The sequence below is a fragment of the Trichomonas vaginalis genome, chromosome V, assembly GCF_026262505.1.
Source record: "Trichomonas vaginalis G3 chromosome V, whole genome shotgun sequence".
NCBI lineage: Eukaryota > Parabasalia > Trichomonadida > Trichomonadidae > Trichomonas > Trichomonas vaginalis.
The window spans coordinates 66,287-91,054 of NC_067207.1; the positions used below are offsets into that span (position 1 = coordinate 66,287).

General features: G+C 28.7%; 10 protein-coding genes across 10 annotated transcripts, besides 3 other annotated features; 5 read left to right on the plus strand and 5 right to left on the minus strand.

Annotated features, from left to right (window-relative positions):
* Window positions 1–179: 179 nt before the first annotated feature.
* Window positions 180–13,948: a mobile genetic element.
* TVAGG3_0255010 (uncharacterized protein) lies at window positions 1,117–1,961 on the plus strand (the record flags this gene model as incomplete). The annotated part of the gene is made up of 1 exon (XM_051228172.1): window positions 1,117–1,961. A coding segment is annotated over one exon (845 nt), but the record flags the coding sequence as incomplete, so codon positions are not given.
* Window positions 2,593–3,353, plus strand: TVAGG3_0255020 (DNA/RNA polymerase superfamily; the record flags this gene model as incomplete). The annotated part of the gene is made up of 1 exon (XM_051228173.1): window positions 2,593–3,353. A coding segment is annotated over one exon (761 nt), but the record flags the coding sequence as incomplete, so codon positions are not given.
* TVAGG3_0255030 (uncharacterized protein) lies at window positions 4,087–4,659 on the plus strand (the record flags this gene model as incomplete). The annotated part of the gene is made up of 1 exon (XM_051228174.1): window positions 4,087–4,659. The coding sequence occupies one exon, from the start codon at window positions 4,087–4,089 to the stop codon at window positions 4,657–4,659; it is 573 nt and encodes a 190-aa protein (XP_051097904.1).
* On the plus strand, window positions 6,310–6,582 carry TVAGG3_0255040 (uncharacterized protein; the record flags this gene model as incomplete). Its single annotated transcript, XM_051228175.1, has 1 exon — window positions 6,310–6,582. One exon carries the CDS (start codon window positions 6,310–6,312, stop codon window positions 6,580–6,582), a length of 273 nt encoding a protein of 90 aa, XP_051097905.1.
* TVAGG3_0255050 (phage tail repeat-like family) lies at window positions 7,732–8,478 on the minus strand (the record flags this gene model as incomplete). Its single annotated transcript, XM_051228176.1, has 1 exon — window positions 7,732–8,478. The coding sequence occupies one exon, from the start codon at window positions 8,476–8,478 to the stop codon at window positions 7,732–7,734; it is 747 nt and encodes a 248-aa protein (XP_051097906.1).
* TVAGG3_0255060 (uncharacterized protein) lies at window positions 8,612–8,995 on the plus strand (the record flags this gene model as incomplete). Its single annotated transcript, XM_051228177.1, has 1 exon — window positions 8,612–8,995. The coding sequence occupies one exon, from the start codon at window positions 8,612–8,614 to the stop codon at window positions 8,993–8,995; it is 384 nt and encodes a 127-aa protein (XP_051097907.1).
* Window positions 10,847–11,548, minus strand: TVAGG3_0255070 (uncharacterized protein; the record flags this gene model as incomplete). Its single annotated transcript, XM_051228178.1, has 1 exon — window positions 10,847–11,548. The coding sequence occupies one exon, from the start codon at window positions 11,546–11,548 to the stop codon at window positions 10,847–10,849; it is 702 nt and encodes a 233-aa protein (XP_051097908.1).
* TVAGG3_0255080 (uncharacterized protein) lies at window positions 11,581–12,336 on the minus strand (the record flags this gene model as incomplete). The annotated part of the gene is made up of 1 exon (XM_051228179.1): window positions 11,581–12,336. The coding sequence occupies one exon, from the start codon at window positions 12,334–12,336 to the stop codon at window positions 11,581–11,583; it is 756 nt and encodes a 251-aa protein (XP_051097909.1).
* Window positions 13,949–14,321: 373 nt separating the features above from the next.
* TVAGG3_0255090 (uncharacterized protein) lies at window positions 14,322–15,013 on the minus strand (the record flags this gene model as incomplete). The annotated part of the gene is made up of 1 exon (XM_051228180.1): window positions 14,322–15,013. A coding segment is annotated over one exon (692 nt), but the record flags the coding sequence as incomplete, so codon positions are not given.
* Window positions 15,014–15,319: 306 nt separating this feature from the next.
* On the minus strand, window positions 15,320–15,556 carry TVAGG3_0255100 (N-acetylmuramoyl-l-alanine amidase family; the record flags this gene model as incomplete). Its single annotated transcript, XM_001288115.2, has 1 exon — window positions 15,320–15,556. The coding sequence occupies one exon, from the start codon at window positions 15,554–15,556 to the stop codon at window positions 15,320–15,322; it is 237 nt and encodes a 78-aa protein (XP_001288116.2).
* Window positions 15,557–17,006: 1,450 nt separating this feature from the next.
* Window positions 17,007–22,427: a mobile genetic element.
* Window positions 21,298–22,427: a terminal%2Cinverted (terminal inverted repeat of MuDRx-2_TV_TvPhantom-3 transposon ID:TVAGG3_0255110).
* Window positions 22,428–24,768: the final 2,341 nt, after the last annotated feature.

Here is a 24,768-nt window from a genome sequence, read left to right on the forward strand (position 1 = left end):
AAATAAAGGATATATTAGAGGAGGCGAGTTATGAAGTTAATAAATATTATTTAAGAAATTGTCAAAAATTCGCGGAGTTATTAAATGATTTAGATTATGATGGAAAATGAATAAAGATGATTATAAATTTCTTATATCCCACATCTGAAGAAGAAAAACCTAAAGAACCTGATGTTTTCCCTGAATATTATGAAGAACGGATTAAAGATGATGAATATTGATGAAATTGAAAGACTGGAAAAAATAAGAATGAAATAGATGAAAAAATTAAGGAATTAAGAGAGTTGAAAAATATAATGAGAATGAAGTAGAGGGTTTAATGAATATCCCAGCTTCAGAATCAGAAGTTCAAAAATCTCATGAAGAAAGATATAAAAATTACTTTTTGGAATCTACTAAAAATTTATTAGATGGTGAAATAGATGAAACACTTTCAGAAGAAGGCACAAATTTATTCATAAACATAAGTTACAATTTATTGACGATGGAGATTATCCATGTATATTACTTTCACCTCCTCTTGATTCTGAAAAATTCAAAAAAGCACTGAAAAATGTAACATATGCAACAAATACGATTAAGAAAGAAGACCATGATATTTACACAAATTATTATTTAAATAAATGTGCAGGTGTTGATAAAGTTTTTGATTTGTTAGATAAAATATCAAAAGAAACAATTGGTACATATAAAATTTTATGCGATTGTGGTTTCATTATTGAAGATACTAATAATGTTTCATATGAAAGAACAGCACCGAAGGAAGACGAAGTTGAAAGGTCTATACCATTCGTTATTAAGAATATAAAAGATATGAAAACTTATAAACATTATATTTATTCATTTATTTCAGAAAAAATGGAAGCAACCCATAAAACATCATCTCATCATTTTATAGCTATTCATACATTCCTTTTCAAAGTTGTGAAATTAAATAAGACAGGAATTAGATTTAATGTATCAGGGTACGCATTCTTGAGTAAATTAAAATGTATTCGTCACGTCGCAGATGATAAAAATTTATGTGTTCTTAATTCATTTTATGGACTTTAGCCCTGGACTTTAAAAAAATAAACTTTATTTTTATTTATTTTTTAATTTTTTATTCTTACATAAATGAACAAAAACGGAACAGCTAAAATGAATGATAATCAAATAAGAGCCGAAGGTAGAAGGTTATTTAAACGCTTCTATAACATTCCTGATGGTGTTAATCCTAAAACTCGTAGAAGTTATTTAAATGAAGCCATAGATGCATATGAAGGATTTGACATTTCATCAGAAAGTGAGAGGTTAGCAAGAATGTTAAACGTTAATATTGATTTTTATTATTGTGACCCTCAACCAGAAGACGTAGACATAAATAAGGTAGACTTTCCATTAGTGGAATCAATAATGATAGATCCAGAATTTGAAACAGTAAATATTTTATTAACACAGAGTCCATGTGGAAAACTTCACGCTGACAGAATTACAGACGTTGAAGCACTCACAGGATATAAAGTTTGCCCCTTTTGCAAAGAAGAAGTATATTCTATCCGTGATGACCCAGAAAGGAAAAACCAAAGAAGATTTTTAAAGCATTGTGAGAAATGTAAAGAAAATAATGGAAGATTAATTCAAGACGTTCAATTGCAAAACACACAACAACCATATGCACCACATATCACGAAACAGAAGATATATCAATGGCTATTAGCACATAATTTGCAGGAATATTATAAACCAACAAGATATTATATTACTTTTGACTTCGAAACATTAGAGACTAAAGAAGAACTTCAACTTTCTGAATGTGCAACTTTGAACGCTTACTTAAAACCATTTATGGTATCATCAACTGTCAAAATAAAGCCGCAAACGGACTCTTTGAGTCCTGAAGGTCTTTCAGACCGAAGCGGCGAGGTCGTAGACCGTGATAAAACATTTACGAGGAATTTTTGCTTAACATCAAGTGATTCGTTCATCTCTGATTGGATTGAATTTTTATTTTCAACCTGTTCATTAGTTGCTAAATCAAATATTGAACAATATGAAGAATTAATGAAGCCGCAAACGGACCAAACGGCGGGGACTTTGTCCCATACATTAAATGAAAAACAGAAGGAAGCATTTAAAGAACTTCTAGATGAGGAATTCAATAAAGTGAATATCATAGGTTTTAATTCGGGAAAGTTTGATTTAAATTTAATTCTTCGTGATTTAAACACTGCAAAATGGAAAATAAAATCAATGCTGGGTTCTTCTTCTCAATTTAAGCAAATCATTGTAAAGAAAACAAACTGTCCATATGAATTAAGATTTATTGACATCAGAAATTATATAGCGGGTGGAACATTAGACCAATTCACTCAAGATTTCGGAAACAATAAATCACGTGTTAAATCCTTTTTCCCTTATCAATTCATCACATGGGAGAATTACGAAGATGAATTATATAAAGTGGAACCATTCACTCAAGATTCATTTTATTCAGCATTAACTCAAGAAACAATATCCGATTCAGATTATCAAATATATCTCAATGATGCTAAAAATTTTGAGAATAGATTAGAATATTTTATTCATTATTGCAATAAAGACGTTGAAATTATGATTGACCCAATTGATAAAATTATTGAAGAAACATTTGTTTATAAAATTGACATGCTTCATAATCTTTCTTTATCATCGAATGCATCAATGATTCGTTACGCGTTAGCATATAAGAACTTCAATCCTAACGAAACATATCCAGAAGAAGAAAATGTGGAATCAAGTTTTGAATTAACAAAAAAGTATTGGAAATATAAAATTGATTCATATAAGAAACAAGATGAAAAAGCAGAAAGGGATACTAAAAACAATGTTTCAATGGATGACTATCAATACTATCACGATTTAATCCTTTCATCTAAATGCAAAATGTGTGGTAAAGCGTTTACATATGCTAATAAACCAACATTAGATAGAATCGATAATGAAAAACCACATACCAAAGAAAATTGTCAGTTAATGTGTTGTTATTGCAATGTCGTAAAATCAAATAAAGATGAAGATGTTCAACGTTTAAGAATCAATTTAAGAAATTATACATTAAAAAATAATTTACCAATGACTCTAGATTCAGTTGAAGCTTATCACATCCTCCGTAATGGAATTACTGGTGGTTTATCAAATGTTCAACATAGAGTAAATCTTAAAGGAATCACGCACATTAATAAACTTTCATATAATCCAGAAACTAAAACTGTATCAAATGAGGACACTTCCAACATTATGACTCATTTCGTTGGTGTTGACTTTAATTCATTATATCCTTCATCATTTTCATCTAATCCTCATGATTTCATTCAATATACTGACCATAAAATGTATATGCCGGGAAGATTGAATGGTGTTATCATTTGTGATACAGCAACAAAGAAAGCAAAAGCACTGGGAATAATTAAGAAGAAAAATACTTTATTCGTGGCTGAAGTAAAGGGTCACATTGATGAAAAATACATTAATGATTACATAAACTTTTTACCAATAATAAGAAACTTTGATATTATCACAGATGAAAAAACAATTGGTGGTTTTATGTATAATTACATGAAATCAAACAATCTACCAGTTGACCAGAAACAGAGGAAATTAACTCAGTTAGCATCAACACACAACCAATATCAACCATTTTCTTCTTATTATCTTTGGTATCTAATAGACAGATTTCATTTTATCATTGATGACATTCAATCAATTTTAACATTTACGAAAAATACTTGTTTTAATGAATTTGCGAATGAATTTATGAACGAAAGACAAAAGGCTGAATTAGAAGGAAATAAAGGAAAAAGTTTATTTTGCAAGATTTCACTTAATGGATCATATGGTTACGATGCAATGAATACACAAAATTACGCAAAGACTAAAATAATGAATGCACAGAAGGCACGCGTTGCATGTATGTCAAATAAGTTTAAAAACATAAGAGAAATAGGAGAGGATACGTATCAAGTGATGCTTAAAGATAGATTTTATAGATGTGATACATGTTTACAAGAGGCATTCTTCACTTTAGATAACGCAAAATACTGGTATTTGGTTTTCATTTATGATTTTATGTATAAATGCATGGATGTTAATCGTTTTCATTTCATTGAAGGTGATACTGATTCATCTTATTGGGCAATCGCTGGCGACCCAAATCTTCCTAACACTCAAGCATTTCAAGCAATTGTAACCGATAAAAAATTTTATGATAAAAACATTTACAAATTCGCACCTTTTGATTTCTTCTGTTTTAATGAGAAATTTAAACCTAAATTAAAGAATAAAGCTGAAGAAAAAGCACATGAGAAGAAGTTATTGGGTTTAGCAATTGAGAAACAAGGTGATAACATGGTTGCTTTATGTCCTAAGTGTTATACTTCATTCAACGGTTCAATTGATGGAAGTGATTTTAAAAAGATTGCACAAAAAATGAAAGGAGTTAGTTTACGACAAAATAAACAATTAACACCTAAAAATTATTTGGATATAATAAATGATAAAGTGATATTTGATGGTCAGAATATTAATTTACAACTTAAAAACGGGTCAATGACTCGCTTAACAATCGGTAAGACTGCATTAACAGGAGCACACACTAAGGCTGTATGTTGTGAAAATGGATGTTGTATGCCATTTATTTAATAAAATGCCACAGAAGAGACAAAAGGAACCGTAAATAATGGTTTTGATACTATGATTCAAAGAGGCGGGCACCCTTAAAACACTTATTTTATTTTTATATAAATGAATAGCGTAGATTTAAAAAATTTAATTGATGATTTAGTACTTAATCAAAATTTTCTTAATTATTATGAATTAAAATCATATCTCCAAAAACATGATAACAATATAACGGGTGATGATATGGATTATTATTATTCGTATTATAAAAATGAAGTTTTGAAATATCATGATAAAATAATTTCTAAAATTAAAGACAAAATTAAAAATAATGAATATTCAAAGGGAAAAAGTAAATCACAACTTAAACAATTGAAAGATTTCAAAAATAAAGTATTAACAGAAGAAGATATTGATGAATTATATAAATTATATAAATTATATAATCCTGAGCCGCAAAAACCAAAGGAACAAAAACAAAAGGTGCAAAACGCCCAGGTCCTTCAGACCATAAATGAAGCACAAGCTTTAATTTATGATTCATTAGTTAAACCATATTCAGCCCGACTTTTAAATGAAGATCAACTTTTGGAATTCATCCTTCAACATAAACTCGAAGCGGGAAAGTATATCAAACCTTTATATACAGCATATTTAAAACAAATGAATAGAATACATCCAGAATTAATGAAGGGGGAATGAAATCCAAAATCAAAGCAGATAAAATTAAACCACCTGCAACACCAAACCCTCCAACGACAGTACCTCCTCCTCCTTCAGTTAATCCTTCATCATTCACTTTATTATATCCATTTCAAACATTAAAGAAGCAAAAAGATTTTAAAAAGGATTTCAAAATATTAAATAAACCAACTGACCCAAAAATTCAACCGTTAAAGGAAAAATTTAGTCGCCCTTCATTTGCACCATATCCATATTCATACGAAATCGATCATTTAGAATATTCAAGAGGAAACGTTACTTATTTATTTGCCATTAACATTAACACCAGATATTTATATTGCATTCCGGTGAAAGGGAAAACAGAACAGGAAACAAGAAGAGCTATTCAATACTTACTAGATCATGAAAGAGTAGATAATATAAGGGGTGATGGTGATAAAGGATTTCAGGCAGCTATGGCTCATTATTTCCCACAAATTAATTTTTACTTTTCATCCTCTCCATATACGTTTCATAATAAAATAGTTGATGCGGTAATGAGAACTCTTAGAGATGCGTTAGGGGTTAATGGTCAGATATACTGGGATGGAAATCATGACTCCATCATACAGCAGTTAGTATATTATTACAATAATACATGGCATAGAACAATAAACATGAAACCGGTGGAAATGAAAAATGATATTTCAAAAGAATGGGAATATATTAGAAAGCAAATGGAAAGGTTGAATGATGTTAAACGTGAACAAATTAATTCGGGGCTCATGAATTTTAAACAAGGGGATAAAGTTTTGATTCATCTCGATTATGGAAAAACTGATAAATCAATGACAAAAAGAAGACGAAGATTTGACACAATAGCTGAATTTGTTAGATATATTAACGGCAATGCATTAGTTGAAGTTGACAATAAATTAATAGAAATTCCGATTTATTTTATTACTCCATTATATTTAAATAATATTTAATTTTTTTATTTCGTAAGAAATGAGTAACAACGAAGCAGTCAAGAGTCCAGACGATGAATATAAAAAGAAACTAAACAGAATTAAATCAAAAATATGTTATTACAAAAAGAAGCCACAATGTGGTGGGGTTGAAAACGATAAAGAGAGGAAAGAAATAATCGAAAAATTAGAAACTTATCGTTCAATCCTTAAACTGAGTGAAGCAAAAATAAAAGAATTTAATAGAATAAATAAATTGATTGGAAGAGATGAATTTAATAAAGATGAATTTTTAAACTCTATCCAAATTTAATTTTTATTCCTCTTCGACAACATCTCTCTTTCCATCATTACCGCATAACCACATTTTCTCAATTTTAGTGGTTTGTTATTTTTAACATGTTCTTGCATCATTTTTATCATTTCCTCCCTTGTTATGATTCGTGGTAAATTTTGAGCTTGTGGGGTATTCATTTATGATAAAAATAAAAATTTGTTATCACTTATTTTATCGTGAATGTTTTTAGGTTATTCAATAATTAATTATTTTTGAATAACTGGGAAATAAATTTACGTCAAATATGCAATTTATAAAATCTTATGTCGACAGGCTACGTAGCACAGTGGTCTAAGGTGGTGTTATGGAGGGGTCAAGGTCTGTGGTTCGAACCGCGACAGCGCCGTATTTTCTTATTTTCTTTATTTGTCTTGTTTGTCGTGAATAAAAAGTATCATAAAAGTGCTCTATCTTCCACGGGAATAAATAAAAATTTACTTTATTTCTTCTTTATTTCTTCTTTATTTCTTTGTTCCCGTGGAAGAAGGGTTTTGCTGTTTTTTCTCAGCCGAAATCAATGATTTTTTCATTTTTGGAATCCTTAGCGAATGAGGAATCTTTTCTCTCGTGGAAGCTTTGACCTAAAATATAATTTAGGTGAAGAGGTGAGATATCACCTGTTTTTTCACCTGTTTTTATGGTAGTAGTGAAATAAAATTTTGTTATCAGTTATTTTATCATCATTTTATTAAGTTCATCTTTAGTTAATAATTTGAATGGATTCGCTAATGTTCCACCTTGAGTCACAACACTTGCCCCGGCTAATTGTGAAGAACCTGGGATAAGTACTCCATGAAATGATTTCATTGGTATCATTAATTTAGAAATAGTTGGCTTAATTAATTTGGTCATTTATGATAAAAATAAAATTGCATAATTTAAATTTTTTTTCTTTCTCATTTTCTCATTTTCTCATTTTTCATTCTGTTTTGGTTTCAGCAACTTTTCAAGTTGTTGTCTTGTCAGTAACTTTAATTTTAACTTTGGATCAAATATTGGGTTTCCATCTTTATCTCTTCCAATAACACCATATGGTAGAATCTTCATTTATACTAAAATAAAAATTTAAATTATGCTGTTTGCTCTTTTGGAGCTCCTAAAGTTTGTTTCACAAACATTGAGCGTTCATTGAACTCTATACCATGCGAATACAGTCATAAATGGTGGCATGTAATCTTTACTTTGTCCCGTTGTTTGTGTATATCCTGAAACGCGATGTGTATGGTTTCCTTCTCCCTGAGTGTCACTCCAGTAACAATTTATGGCAAATTTAACATCATCTTTAACATCATATCCTTTACCTTTTGTCATTCCTGACCAATCCCAATATCTATGCTTATGCCAACCTGCTTGAGATGTGCTTAAATCTATGTAGTGACTGTGTGCAGGTAAATTTTCACCCGTAATTGTTTTACTTCCCCCTGTTTCCTTTGAAGAGTTTGCACAATACAAAAACCTGTCGACTATTTGTTCCCATGCACCAACACCAAACATTGCTTGAGGACCTCTCACATCCATAGATGTATAAATAGAACCTACTGGGTTCATTAAATCAAACATATGAGATATTATAGGATTGTCTCTTTTGAACTTAAAATATAGTGTAACTATTTCGGGTTTCTTCTGGTTTGTGTCAGAATATTTTTTATAATATAATCTTATGTTTTCAGGGTATGTAAAATCTTGACTATAATATTTATTTTTGTCATCTTCATAATAGTATACTATTCTCGTTTTTTCTATTGCATTATATCTTTTATATCTATAATAATCTAAATATAATGTTTGCTTTTTTGGGTCTACATGTGCGTCAACACCATAGTCATAATAATACGGTGCTGGAGCTACGTTAGACAATGTCATATCCGTCATTTCATAAACTCTTAAATATTTCTTTTGTTCGTCTCCATATAAGTTTAAGTAGCAGTTGTTGTCTAATGGAACTTTAACTTGTGTGCCATTATTCTTTATATAGCCTACATACATTTCATTGTTATTTTTCGGAATGAGTTTATACCGTATACCATTTCTTAAGGACTGTACAAACTCCCATCTAAAATATTTGTTTTCTTCATTGACAGAAAAGTCGCCAACAATAGTTTCAATATTTTTTGTTCCAACTAAACTTTGGTATATTTCGTTAACAAATGATATATCTGCTTTCTTTGCTAACTCATCGTTAACATATTCCTTATCTGCCTTCTTTGCTAACTCATCGTTAACATATTCCTTATCTGCTTTCTTTGCTAACTCATCGTTAACATATTCCTTATCTGCTTTCTTCCCTAACTCATCGTTAACAAATGATATATCTGCTTTAAGGTCTAAACATTCTGAAACCCATCCTGTATCAGCTTTAGTTTTAAGAATCTTCGATGTCCGTTCATGATACCATTCAACCCTTTCTATAATTTCATTATCTTTTTCATTAACATATTCCTTATCTGCCTTCTTTGCTAACTCATCGTTAACATATTCCTTATCTGCCTTCTTTGCTAACTCATCGTTAACAAAGTTATCTGCTTTCTTTGCTAACTCATCGTTAACATAAGTTTTATCTGCTTTCTTTGCTAACTCATCGTTAACAAATGATTATCTGCTTTCTTTGCTAACTCATCGTTAACATATTCCTTATCTGCTTTCTTCATTATGTCATTTAGGAAACCTTTTATGAATTCCTCATTTAAATTAAATCTTCCAATCTTCAAAACTTTAGGAAATGCATTTAATGCGTAATATCTTTGTTCTTCTGGTGGAATTGATGTTATATCATCCGTTATTCCTTTAATTTTTGAATTCATAAATAAAATTTCTTTTATATTTGATATCACTGCACCACCTTTGCAAACGAATTCGAAATGGTCATTTTTCAATACTATCTCCAAATCTCCATATTTCAACATTTGCGTTTGTTCTGCCGTCTTTGAATTATATGCATATATGGCGTATGTAATGGTCTGTGGTTGCTGTTGTTTAATCATTTATTACGATTTAAAAATAAATATTTAATCTGTTATCTCATCAGCTATTTTTTCTATTTGAAATTGCCATAATATTTCATTCATAAATTCTAAATCACAATCAAATAGGTCAGTTATTCTAAATTTAATATTTGATAAATCTTTTGAATGAAGAATAAATGAATTCCCGGATAATTGAAACGGATATGATAAAGAAAATATGTTTAAGTTGATGGATAAAATGTTTTGTATTGATGGGTAAGAGTTAGGGTCTAATGTTTGATGTGAAAATCTCATTGGGGTATTAACTTTATCACATTTGATTAAAATGAAATTAGAACCAGTGTCAGAATACAAAACATCCCCAACATCTTTTTCAAAATTTAATATCCCCAACAATGAACGAAGACGAGGAGTACAAAATTTAATTTTCAGCGGAAATTTAATAAGGTTATTTATTTCATCAAGTTCAAAAAGTTTATCAGGTTTTGATTTAAAATTTTCTTCATACCATACGATAAATGATTCATTTAAATAACTTAAAATCATGTTAATATCCCATTTCGTTATCACATTATTTATATACATATCATACGTTTTTAGGTCTACGACCCCGCCGCTATGCGGCTCATGGTCATCTTTAATAAATGATATATAATCTGAAGGGTCTAAAAGAATGGGATTAAATTTACCACTCACAGAAACGAGAGTAACATTATAAATTCCGCTAACTGTTAAATTTAATTCACAGTTATTATTCGAAATAATATTGATAATTGACATTTTTTTATTACGATTAAAAATATGGTAAAGCGTTATTTTCCAGTGATAAATAAAACTAGAATAAGATTACCTCAAGAATTCATAAATTCAACGAATAAGAAATTCATTCATGTTATAAATTTTAGTGTTTTCAGAAAATATGAGTCGATGTCATATTCATCATCAGGTTATATTTCACTTCATTCAAATTTAGTTCAATCAAACCCATATAATGACCATTTCATAAGATTTTCAGATGGTATTAAAAATGTAATTGATAGATTAAAATATGAACAGATTGACAATATCGAATTTTTGGAATTTTGGTTTAAATATCCCGATGGAAAAAAGATTGAAGTTAAAGATAAAGCTGATACTATAACAAAAACAATTACAATGACCGATCCGGATAGTGGGGAACAAAAAGAAATAAAACAAACGATAGAAACTGGTGAAAGGTCAATTATTATCGATTATGATTCAAAGGATTATTATTCGATAATGTTAATGCTTGAATATTAAATAGCCTTAACAAAGAATTTTTCAAGTGATATTTTATATTCATCAACTATTTTATTATAAATATCATTATATGTTAAATGAAGTTCAGTTGTTGTTCCGTTCTTTGATATCTTAATTGTGCTAATATCCTTTATAGGATTTATTTTTGCAACTGTTCCGCAGCATGAAACCTCATCATCTATGAAAAATTGAATCTTCACGTCTGAATCTTGAACATCACAAAGAATGGCGATAATGTGAATTAATGATTCATAAGGTAAAATAATTAAACCGGATTGGTCAATTAAATTTATTATTGAATCATAATTATCAGTTATGATATCACGGTAAATTTTCATTAATTCAGAATTAATGTCTATTTTATATGGCGCATTGCGACTGTAATCGTAGATTCCTGGGTTCTCGATGTTTGATGAAAGAGGTGGGGGGTATGTTGGATAAGTGGGAATTTCAACAGGTTCTTTACCAGGTTCAGATAAAATGATTGGGTCTCCATTCTCACGGTTTTCTTCATTCTCCTCATTCTTCGGTAAGTCACGAGTTAATAAATTTGGTTGAGTTGCTGACCTTGTTAATTCAGGACTAACATTAACTTTAACATTTTGAATAATTCGTGATTTATCATCATTTACGTTATAACCAACCGTAATCTCTGCTTTTGCGTTAGTGTTCTTTTGACTAGTGAAACGTCTTCTCATTTATATTCGAATAAAAAAATATATTTAAACTTTTATTTTGCTGGAACTTTTGAATCTATTATTTCCTGTATTTGTTCATGAAGTTGATTTTTAGCATTTTCATCGAAATTAATAGACCGAATATATTCATTAATTGCATTCTTATAATCATCTGATTTCTCAAATTTTCTTTTATCTGATTCCTTAACTAAATCATAAGTTAAACCTCGTTGCTGATATAATGGTTTCTTAATTAAATCTTTGAATGCTTGAGATAAAGCACCTGATGCAATTCTTGCTACTATAATTGGTTGGAATTGCTGTTTAAGTTCATCTTTAACATTTGCGAAAACTGGATCGAATAAAGCAACTTTAAAGAATTTCTTAGCTGGAATTTCAGGTCTTAAATTTGCATATTGACCATCAAACTGGTTAGAATATCGTGGTAATCCATCCGGTCCCTCTTCAATAGCATTTAATTCTTCATTGAAGTAAGAATATGGATTATGACGGTATGAATTAATTGGACCATTTTCACCTTCTCCAATGTATTGTTTAACAGCTTTTCCATTTTCATCAAATTGCATAGGATAATGTTCATTATATGCTTTACGTTTAGGATAATCCGTCATTGTTAATTTATACCCATTTATGACTTTAATATTTCCTTGACCATCAGTAACGAAAACTTCATTTATTCCATCAGGTTTTCCATTTGGACCCGTAATGTCTGCTTCGTGTGCTTCCCAATTTGGTCCGTGACGTTTGGCATATGCTTGAGCTTCTGGTAATGTTAAAACGTTTCTCATTTGTTTAACATCCTTTTGAAGACCGGCAACAATGTGGACTAATTCTTTCATTCCGTCTGGAACTTTCATAGTTCTATTATATGCACCCTTTTTGTTTGTTCCTTGTTTTAATGGAACCTGTAGAAGATTTGCAATTTCTGTCATGTTTAATTATAAATAAAAAATAAAAATTAATTATAAAAAGTTATTCGAATTTAATGGAACCTTTATTTAAATCAACTATTATTTTTCCATGTTCTCCTAATTGTTGATATTGTGTGTAAAGTTCATTAATGCTCATTGGTAAATTCACTTGATAAAGCATAACGTTCAACTGTTGACGACTAAAACCACTGAAAATGAAAAGGGTGGACAGGTTTGATTTAATGTTTGTGCTTAATGCTTTAAAGTATTGAACAGCCATGAAGAATGAACACTGAATGTGTCGACATTGAGTTAATAATTGATTAAAATATGATTTCTCATTAGTTATTAGTTTTGATTTCACCGCATCATCTAGAAAAATGAGTGAATGCAAAAATTCTCTATCAAAATTTGAAATAGAAAGTGTTTCAAATAATTCATCCCGTTGTTTATCAATAATTTTATCCTCTAATCCTTGCTTCTTGATTGTATTATATAATTCTTTATACATTACAAAGTTTTTTAAATAATCTTCTGCTTCTTCTTGTGATAAATAAATAATTGGAATTTTGATTAAATGCTTTAAAGATTCAAATGTATCATCTGAAGGTGAACCTGAACGGTTGATATAAATTAACACATGTGAATAGGGTGAAGTGTTAGCAATAATGATAATTTGTTTTAATATCGTTAATGTTTTACCTTTATTTTGTTTACCAATTGCTGCAGTGATTGAATTTAAGTAACATTCAGAATATGGAATTTTCATTAATTTTTCCTTAGATAGAGCATTTCTATTATCACTCAATGCTTCATTAATCATATCATCTACGTATGTATTATATACTCCTGCTAATTCTTCATAAGGGGTGGATGAATTTAAATCCATTTAATCAAAAATAAATTTATAATTTTAAACATTTCTATTCATCAATATTTCATCATATGAACTTCTATACTGCGGTGGTGTACCTGTTGGATGATATTTCAAACCTTCATCCGGTGTCCATGTCCAATATGTAGTCCTAGTAAACCAAACCTGAGGAGGATTTGTCACTTTTGAACAGTAAGTGTCATTTTCACCCTGAATGATTGGATAAGCTTTCACTTGTACTGTAACTTGTGAGTTGAAAGTTTCTAATCCATCAAAGAATATACCCGCTCCATCACGTTGAACTGGAATAGTGCATAAGAATGAAGTTTGGTCTTTCCATGTTCTAGCTAATGGTGTGCCATCATCATCATTCAGTGGTCTAGTTAATGAGTCCTCGTATTCTTCTGTGCATTCATTCACTCCATCTAAATCAGAAGCTTGAAGCATACGTGTAAAGAATATGTCACCCACTGTGGTCATCGCTTGATCGGGGAAGTTTCTGGAATCTATAGTGACCTGAAGACCTCGAAGCATTGGATTTTCTAAAACCGTTCTTTGCATTGCATTCTTCGGAAATGTTAACACAACATCTGTAACATTATGAAGAGCGTATGAGAAATCTGAGCTAATACCTTCAGGAGTGATGCAACCTCCATTTAGTGAACGAACGTCAATATGTTGAGCTGGAATCATGAATGGATCTTCCTTACTAAATAAACGTGGTATTGCTTTAACTGATTCTTCAATTAAACCGTATCCTGGTGTAATGCATTTATCCTCTAAAACTTCCATCTTTGTGCATGAAATAATAACGTCTTCAACTGTTGCGTCAGCAGATGTAGTGGCTAAGCTTGTAATTAATTTGGCAGGAAGTCCGATTTGTTGGAATTTGCGATCATATTTATAAACATGATTCATAATCTTTTCATAATTTTCATCAGTTATCTTTTCATAAACGTAATTTTGTAAATCAGCAACTCTTAACGGGTCAACCTGACAAAATACTAAAGTATCCCTGAAAACATAATATTTAAGAATGATTTCACCAAATGATTTAGGATAATCATCGAACGCCTGAAATGCTAACAAATCATTTACCGGAATAATCATATCAAAAGTGACATCAACTTCTTCATTTGCTTTCTTGAAAACTTCTGAAGGGTCAATATATTTACCACATACTGAGTTATCATATTTTTGAACATTATTATATAACGAATGAACAAACTTTTTAACTTTCCTTTCTGATTTTGGTTTATATGTTGCAAATGCGAAAGATTCACGGGCGCAATCCATCTGAAGATAACCAGCATCACCTCTTTCGGTTTCTACTTCTAATTGCTTAAAGCTTTGATTTGATGATTTATAACCAACGAATAAACGCATGCATTTAAAAGCGGCATCACATGTGAAAGCTTTATTTGAAACTAGAGTTGCTTTAACTTTGCGTTTAATATATGTGTCACCTAATTGGTTCACATCATGAGCCGGATTTGTAATTCTTAAATGAGTTTGTTTATCATCAAAATATGGAGCATCAGAGTCATAGCATGAACTTTCAAGTTCTCTATAATATCTTCTTCCATCATTCTTTGCGAATATTTCATTTATCTTTTCGAATGAATGAAATACATTTCCATTAATCGGTTTAGTGTTTGGCACTAAATAGTTAGTCGTCATTTATTATTAAATAAAAAATCAAAATTAAAAGATGAAAATGAATTTTTAATTTTAATGAAATAATCAACTATGGCTGCAGGATTCTTTAAGAAACTGTGGGATAAAGTAAAAAGAGGAGCGCATAAAGTTTGGGAAGGGATTAAGAAAGGAGCAAATTGGATATTTAAGAATAAAGAAGCAATTAGTGACGTTGCTGAACAAATAGCACCTAATGTTCCGGTAAGGGAAGTATTAAATAAAGGAGATAAGGTTTATCGTCGACTACAACCGATACTAAGATAAAAATAATATTTATTTATTTTTCCACTATCTACCCCCTATTTTATTAAGTATTCCTTCAGCAATTCCACCAACTGCGTTACCTGCTTGTGCTCCCATCGCCGGATTACCTGCTTTAGCACCTAATACTCCTCCTATGATAGTTCCTGCCGTTTTCGCTACTGGTGCCAAAAAGTTTGCAACGGGTTTAATAATCTTTTGATGAACCCAACTTGCAGCTTTCTTAATTCCTTCCCATAATTTTTTAAAGAATCCTGCCGCCATCTCTGATTTAATATTAATTAAAAAATATATTTCATCACTTATATTCTAATTTTTTATTTAATGATAAATGAAACCGATTTTAAAAATAAATGAAACAGAGGAGGAAGAAATAAATGAAAGTGAAAATGTTCAACAAAAAATAAACGTTGTTAAACCAATTACTGAAATAAAAATTTTTTCATCTGTTGATGAATTTAATGACTATTATGCTAATAATAAAAAATTATTTGAAGAATTGACAACATGTAAATTGAATAAAATGTTTAAAGTTGAGGACAGAGTCCAAGACCCGGAGGGTCATGGATTCAAAATTTCAAAAATAAAAGGTGTTGTTAGTTTAAAATCTATTCCTCAATCAAGAATCACCTCATTAATGAAAATTGATGATTTAACAAAAAGAATAGAAATTATTGAAGAGCGAATAAATCAAATTATTGATTTCATAAATCATGACTCGTTGAGCCCGGGTCCTTAAAGCTCAAGGCACAAAGTGCCCAGGACTTAAAGTCCATCACTGAGTTCAAGGTTATATTCATCAAATATTTCATTATTAAATGCAACTTCTGCTAGTTTATTTATTTTTTCAATACGATCATTTGAAAGTCTATCGTTTAATTTTTTCTGAAGTTTTTCATTTTCTAGTTCTGAAACTTTATTGGATGATATTTAAACCCGTTAAATTCTTTTTCCTCAGTTTTGATCATTAATTTACAAAGAACTTTTTGTGGTTGGAATTCGTTTAAACCATTTATCATTAATATTTGTTATAAATTCAATATCTGGAATTAATTCCCAAAATTTTTGCATTTTCAATTAATTTATTATCAAATGCAAAAGCAATAGGTTTAATATTAAACTTACCTTTATAATATATACTTTCTACATAATCATCGAAATAAACATCTACTTGTTTAACATTTTCAAGAATTGGTGAAAGAACATCCATTAATTGATTGACGGTTACGAATCTTGATCCACTCATTTTCATACGAATTAAAAAAATAAATTATTCAAAAAATGTAAGACATGAATGAATTTTTAAAGTTTATTTTTTATTTTTTTTATTTTTTTTATTTCATTATGTATGGGTTTAGTGAAAATTTCTTACGATTCTGAAAATTTTTAAATCTTGATTTATTCAAAAACGTAAGAATAAAAACCGTAAAAATCATACATTTTTTACTTCATATGTAAAAAAAAATGATACAAAATCGCTCAAAAATGTATGAATTCTTACGTTTACAAAAAAAGTCACAAAACCCTTCAACATATACTACTTTGAATCCATCATCGAAAGAAAGATGATTTTTGTTGATCTCTCAAAAGAATAATGATTAGCAAGATTATGATTTGAAATTGATATTACACTGGAAATTCATGTTTTAATATTTCACAGATAACCGTTATTAACCGTTAACAGATATTTTTTTCGAAAAAGTGAAATCATGATGAGATTATTTTTTGTCGCATATTTGCGCATATTATGACACTTTTTCTGACATTTTTCTATAAATTGAGAGCAAAAGTATTCAAAATTTTGTCAAAATATGCGCAAAATTGAGAACTGCGCATATTATGACACACGATTATTTTTGTCCGTTACTGGAAACAAAATCTCTATGCATTGCTTTTCTTCATGTCTTTCGCCTAAAGGTATGTTTAAAACAATATGTATGAGATACGTATTATAAAAGATTTGAAAAACTCACATATTATTATCAAATTTTCAAATTTTTATCGAGAAAATATTGAAATCAAGACGAAAAAATATTGTTCATAACAAAATATTATAAAGATCTAGCATCTACAAGAGTTTCAAAGAAAAACAACCAACTTAAATTTTCTACTTCAAAAATAAGAACATCTTTCAAGTGTGACAAGCAAAAAAAGAATACATACGAATAGTTCAATTTGAAATGAATGATATGTTTATGTATAAGCTAGATTTACCTACATTCGATAATTGCTAAACGTTCATAACTTTGCGAGATATTAAAGAGAATTTATCGCTATTTACGTTATTTTCGACAATATATCAATATACGGCGATTGTTAAGTGAGTAACTGAGAAAAAAATAAAAGATTTGATTAATCTGAAGATCAAAAGAAGATAACAAGAGAAAAATATGAATAAATAAATGAATAATGAATAGAAAAAAGAAAGAAGAATATTGAAGATGATTAAATGAAGTTATTATAGGAAAATTAAAAAATATTACTAAAATTAAAGATATCTGACATGTTTACATATCTAATAATAATATATTTGTCATTTAAATCTATTTTGAATCATAGTAAACTATGATTGTCGTATGATTTAAAAGAATCTCTAAATTTGCTTACTAAAATTAAAGATATCTGACATGTTTACATATCTAATAATAATATATTTGTCATTTAAATCTATTTTGAATCATAGTAAACTATGATTGTCGTATGATTTAAAAGAATCTCTAAATATCAAGTCAATTTCTTATAAAATTGTTATCCATCTCTTACATTTTTTCATAATTACTACCTATATTATCAATCTCAACGATGACAATATCTTGTTATCAATATATTAAATTTAATTTATAACTTAACATTCAATGTTTCCATCTATTCTTTCCATATATTAAATTCTAAAAACACTTTAACAATTGTTCAATAAACACAATATTTATAACATTTAAAAATATTTCAATTGAATACATCTGATTCATTTAATGTAAATTCTGTGATTTTTCCATCTTCATCATTTTCTAAGTTTATTTTAATTGAATCATTTATCTCTGAATCATTCCTGTTCATAAATTTCTCAATTTCAATATCACGATAATCAATATCTCCTGGATGAAATTGATTTTTGTATTTGTCAATTTCTTCTTTTGGTATTTCTGAAATTTCGAGATTAAAATTTCTTTCAAAAGTAAATAATTCTTCATTAATTTTAGTTAACGAGATATAGTACGATTTTTTATGATCATACTGGTTTCGTTGATTGGTTAAATATCTATGAGCGATTACTGTATCAACTTGAAGTAAAGTATATATCATATGGAAAATTGTTGGATGTGGATATATTATGTGTGAGTTCAGTACCTTGTTAAATGATTCCACGCCATTATTCGAAAAAATCATATCCTTCACATTCATTTTATTTATTTCTTCGTATTTTTATTTCCATGTGCGAAGGAAATAAGTGGCAAATTTTGAAGTATCTTGGAACAGATAAGTTTAAAAACTGAATTAGGAACGAATGGGCACCCACATAATAATTTTAATAAAGATTTGGATGCATGATCATCTTGATTGCACAACTTCTTAAAGTTCTTTACAAGCGCAGCAATGTAATGAAATATGCATCCAGTAAGAACTGTCTCTTTGCTGATCTTTTCTTTGATAGAGTTCATCAAAGCTGCTTCAAAATCTGTTGTGATGATGGAAAATTGATTAAGACCAATTTTAATCTGTTCATGTGTTAACATCATATTGAAAACAGTATTATAATCATCAGCACTTCTTTCCGTCATCAAAACATGTAGAAAAGGGAGATATAAATTTGTAGCATTATCAAATACCAAGAAATTCAATAATTGACCATTTGAGAGATTTATTGGTACCACTTTGAATGTACCATCTATGAACAAATGTTTTAAAGTTCGTGCACGATTAATGAATAAAGGCAATCCAAAAAAGTAAAACTTAGAATCATCAATATTGGAATAAATTTTTGTAATATAGAAATTTTGATTGTTATAATGTTCAAGTAATTTTTTAATCAACTCATCTTCGTTCATTTTCATTTTTGGTTTAATTTCCTGGTACAACCTTCTGATAACATCAGACAATATTTCAATAATATCATCGTGAGATTCGTTATATTCCAACACAAGCTGATTTGCAAATGCTATTACCTGACTTAATGAAACAATAGGATTAACCTGAATGAAATTTTGTATCTCACTCTCAAGTTCTAATTTATTTTGGTTAGTACCATCAATAATTGAAGATTTTGTATGTTTTGGACATCGATGTGGAGGATTAATTTCACAAACTTCAGCTTTTTTGCCTGTATTTGCTGGGAACAATGTAACAAGTTGAGAATAAGAACATCTTTTCTTTTTGGCGCAATAATAAACAATTTCCAATCGATCAATTTTTGAATAATATATTTGAAAGCGAATAGGGATCCCTTCTGGATATATAACACTTTGATATTTCAATTTATCTGAATCAGATATTTGAAAAGTATGATATGTTCTTAGAATGTTTTTTTATTCTTATTTTACATTTGTCTTGCTCATCTTGATTCATGATAATATAATTAGGAACACATTGTTTGCATGTATCTTCTGTAATGGCAGCTTTTGGACTTTTGATTTAGTTTTTTGATATTGAAATGCATTTTGAATTAGAATGTTTGAATTGAGTAGATCATCAATGGGAAGATTATCAGTAAAATGAGTAATGTTTGAAAGTGATGGCAATGGAACTGTACTATCTACAGTTGGAGGATTAGAAACAATCCTTTGTACGGAACTCTGATTTGCAGCAATTGGAGGATTAGAAACAATCCTTTGTACGGAACTCTGATTTGCAGAAGTTGGAGGATTTGAAGGTATCCTAAAAATTGCCGTTCGATTAATTCTTTTAGAACGAGAAGGTGAAATTTGAACATTTCCATGAAGATTTATCAAATTTTGATTTCTTTCAATGGATTGTAAACTTCTTTCTTGATTTGTCAAATTTTGATTTCTTTCAATGGATTGTAAACTTCTTTCTTGATTTGTCAAATTTTGATTTCTTTCAATGGATTGTAAACTTCTTTCTTGATTCCTATCTTTATTTTGTAATATATTATTACAACTTTCATTTTCAAACTCAAATTCATTAAATGGTTCTTCTTGTTCAGATTGTTTTTGACTGTTTTCCGACGAATGTTTTTCAATAAATTTTAATATTTGGCATTCCGTATTTTTCAATTCTGCCAATGATGATGGTGATTCATCAGAATATCCTAATGGCCATTTATCTTCCATTGATTTTGTATCACCATTATCATTATCAGCAACATCTATAGTAGCATCTTTACTTTCCGATTCCATTTTCTTACATTCTGTTCCATTTTCTTTGGATTCCTCCTCTTCTGACTCATCCTCCGATTTTTGATCAAAATTAAAGTTTAAAATTTTTAATGCTGCTTGTAAATTACTTTTCGTTATAATAAGCGCTATTTTTGCAACATTTTTGTCGAATCCCATTGATGTTAATGAATTATATTCTTGTGATTTACTAATTTTTAATTGATACATATCAAAAAATGGCAAATTGAAAACATCTGTGGGTGGATCAACATTTACAACCTTTAAATCAATATCATTGAAACATTTAATTATATCAACTGAATGAAATTCCCTTCTTTTATATTTAATAACAAAAGAATATAAATTCAGATTGAATTTCCTTGCTATATAAAGGTATAAACTTAAACAATGAACATCTTGGTTAGAATGAAGTAGAATTACATTCTTTTGATATCTAATTGTTAATTTCATAAAAAAGTAATTTTCAGATTTAAAAAAGTGAAAACCTTATTTATTAATAATTATTTAATTTGTTAATTAGAAAAAGAATTAATGAAAAATTATGTAATTAAAATAGTTAAAAGATGATGAAACGATGAATAACAATGAAATTAGAAATATTACGATGCGATAGTATTAATATAGTAAAATCGAGTATGAGACAAAAGAATTTTATAAATTAAATTTAATATATTGATAACAAGATATTGTCATCGTTGAGATTGATAATATAGGTAGTAATTATGAAAAAATGTAAGAGATGGATAACAATTTTATAAGAAATTGACTTGATATTTAGAGATTCTTTTAAATCATACGACAATCATAGTTTACTATGATTCAAAATAGATTTAAATGACAAATATATTATTATTAGATATGTAAACATGTCAGATATCTTTAATTTTAGTAAGCAAATTTAGAGATTCTTTTAAATCATACGACAATCATAGTTTACTATGATTCAAAATAGATTTAAATGACAAATATATTATTATTAGATATGTAAACATGTCAGATATCTTTAATTTTAGTAATATTTTTTAATTTTCCTATAATAACTTCATTTAATCATCTTCAATATTCTTCTTTCTTTTTTCTATTCATTATTCATTTATTTATTCATATTTTTCTCTTGTTATCTTCTTTTGATCTTCAGATTAATCAAATCTTTTATTTTTTTCTCAGTTACTCACTTAACAATCGCCGTATATTGATATATTGTCGAAAATAACGTAAATAGCGATAAATTCTCTTTAATATCTCGCAAAGTTATGAACGTTTAGCAATTATCGAATGTAGGTAAATCTAGCTTATACATAAACATATCATTCATTTCAAATTGAACTATTCGTATGTATTCTTTTTTTGCTTGTCACACTTGAAAGATGTTCTTATTTTTGAAGTAGAAAATTTAAGTTGGTTGTTTTTCTTTGAAACTCTTGTAGATGCTAGATCTTTATAATATTTTGTTATGAACAATATTTTTTCGTCTTGATTTCAATATTTTCTCGATAAAAATTTGAAAATTTGATAATAATATGTGAGTTTTTCAAATCTTTTATAATACGTATCTCATACATATTGTTTTAAACATACCTTTAGGCGAAAGACATGAAGAAAAGCAATGCATAGAGATTTTGTTTCCAGTAACGGACAAAAATAATCGTGTGTCATAATATGCGCAGTTCTCAATTTTGCGCATATTTTGACAAAATTTTGAATACTTTTGCTCTCAATTTATAGAAAAATGTCAGAAAAAGTGTCATAATATGCGCAAATATGCGACAAAAAATAATCTCATCATGATGTCTTCATATCTATAAGTGTATTCTTATGAAAACACAAATAAAAGAATTTCAATGAACTCACAAAAATATACGTTTATGGAATTTCAATTTTATATATAAAACCAACATAAAACGCATTCAAAAATACATATTTAAAAGATTTTTCGAGCTTTTTCTGAAATATTGAAATTGATAGTTGGTCGTGAGAATATATGTTGGGTGACAGATATCTAAACATAATTATTTAAATAAAATTTCAAAGTAATTAGTTCTCAATTTTAATTCAAATTGCTATGATTGTTATAGTATTGATTCTATTAATATTAATTTTTTATCAAACTTTACATTTATTGAATTCGATAATGCTTTGAAAATTTTAGTATTCAGAATTTATGCTTAATTTCTTATTATATTTATCCATTTCAAACAAATTTTCATATGATTTTGCAAACACAGAGTATACACTGCAAATGAATTATGATGGAAAACGAATTCATCAAGGAATAAAGACATTTTGGAAAATCTCCGGACAAAGTGATAGAGTTTTATCACCATCTGCAAGAGGATCTGATTTTTATCAAGGAATTATTCTTGATACAAACATTATTTTGCCAGAAAATGAAGATAAAATAATTTTAGATTATACGCTTCAGAATAATGGCACAACAGCAAAGAAAATTGATTTATATTTTAGAACTCGTCTTTACTTTGGCAATGAAGGTAAGCTTCAAATCGAACCTTTTGGGGATTATCAAGGATATCGTTATTCTAATCCTAATACAAATGAAGAAATGTATCTGATTTCAAGAGGTGGAGAATACGCAAATGCTTATTCAAATTATCATAGTCAGTATTATGAATACAATTTTTATACAAATATGGATCCAAGACGATATATTCAATTTACCAATCTTTTAATATACTGGAAAGACAAACTAATCGATGTTGATGAAGTAGTTCACTTATATGTCACTTTTACTCCGAATCTCCAAATTAAGCAATCTCCAAATGTAATAATGAATACACCAATAGAAGATACATATCCAGTTAAACATAATTTGTTACTAGAAGGCCGATGTGAAGGATATGAAAATGGCCAAACAATTGCTTTATATTATCAATATAATTGGGGACAAGTCGTCAAACTAAATGAATTTAATGTCTCAGAGGAATTGAGGACAATTGATTTTTCATTTGAATTAATATTGGAATCATATAGAACGTCCAGGATTATCAATGTATGGGCAGTCACGAAAGATGCTATCATTACAAATTATTTTTCAAAGTTTCTTTGTACAGGAAGAAAACCAGTTTTATACATCATAACTCCTCCGAAGCAATTATATTACAAGGATAGTACAATTTATGTTGATTTTGTAGGAAATAGTGATATGTACGCATATCTTTATTATAATGTTGATAACAAATACTATTCATCTTTTAAATATATAAATGATGGATTCAGAAATCTAACATATTTAGGATATTTTCAACGATGGGATATTTATGAGGGAAAACATAATATTACATTATACATTAAAGATGATTATCACTATTCAGAATCATTCTACTATGAATTTGATGTGATTACAAAGCCACGGCCTTCTCTTTCATTATTAAATGGATTTCAGGGAAACAGTAGATATTACAATTATTATCAGAACATATCAATTCCGATAAGCATGAAAGGTGGAACAGTTGGTGAAAATATAACCCATTATGGTTCAGAAAGAATGAAAGAGATGTTTTCACCCCTGTATAAGAGCTTCTAACTTTCTCATAATTTTCAATCAGTTTATCTTTTCATAACGTAATTTTGTAAATCAGCAACTCTTACCGGGTAACCTGACAAAATACTAGATAGTACTGCCTGAAAACATAATATTTAGAATGATTTCACACAAATGATTTAGGATAACCATACGTAACGCCTGAAATGCTAACAAATCATTTACCGGAATAATCATATTCAAAAGTGATATCAACTTCTTCATTTGCGTTCTTGAAAACTTCTGAAGGGCTCAATATATTTACCACATACTGAGTTAGTCATATTTTTGAACATTATTATATAACGAATGAACAAACTTTTTAACTTTCCTTTCTGATTTGGTTTTATATGGTTGCAAATGCGAAAGATTCACGGGCGCAATCCATTTGAAGATAACCGGCATCACCTCTTTCAGTTTCTACTTCTAATTGTTTAAAGCTTTGATTTGATGATTTGTAACCAACGAATAAACGCATGCATTTAAAAGCGGCATCACATGTGAAAGCTTTATTTTAAAACTAAGAGTTGCTTTTAACTTTGCGTTTAATATATGTGTCACCTACTTGGTTCACATCAATGAGC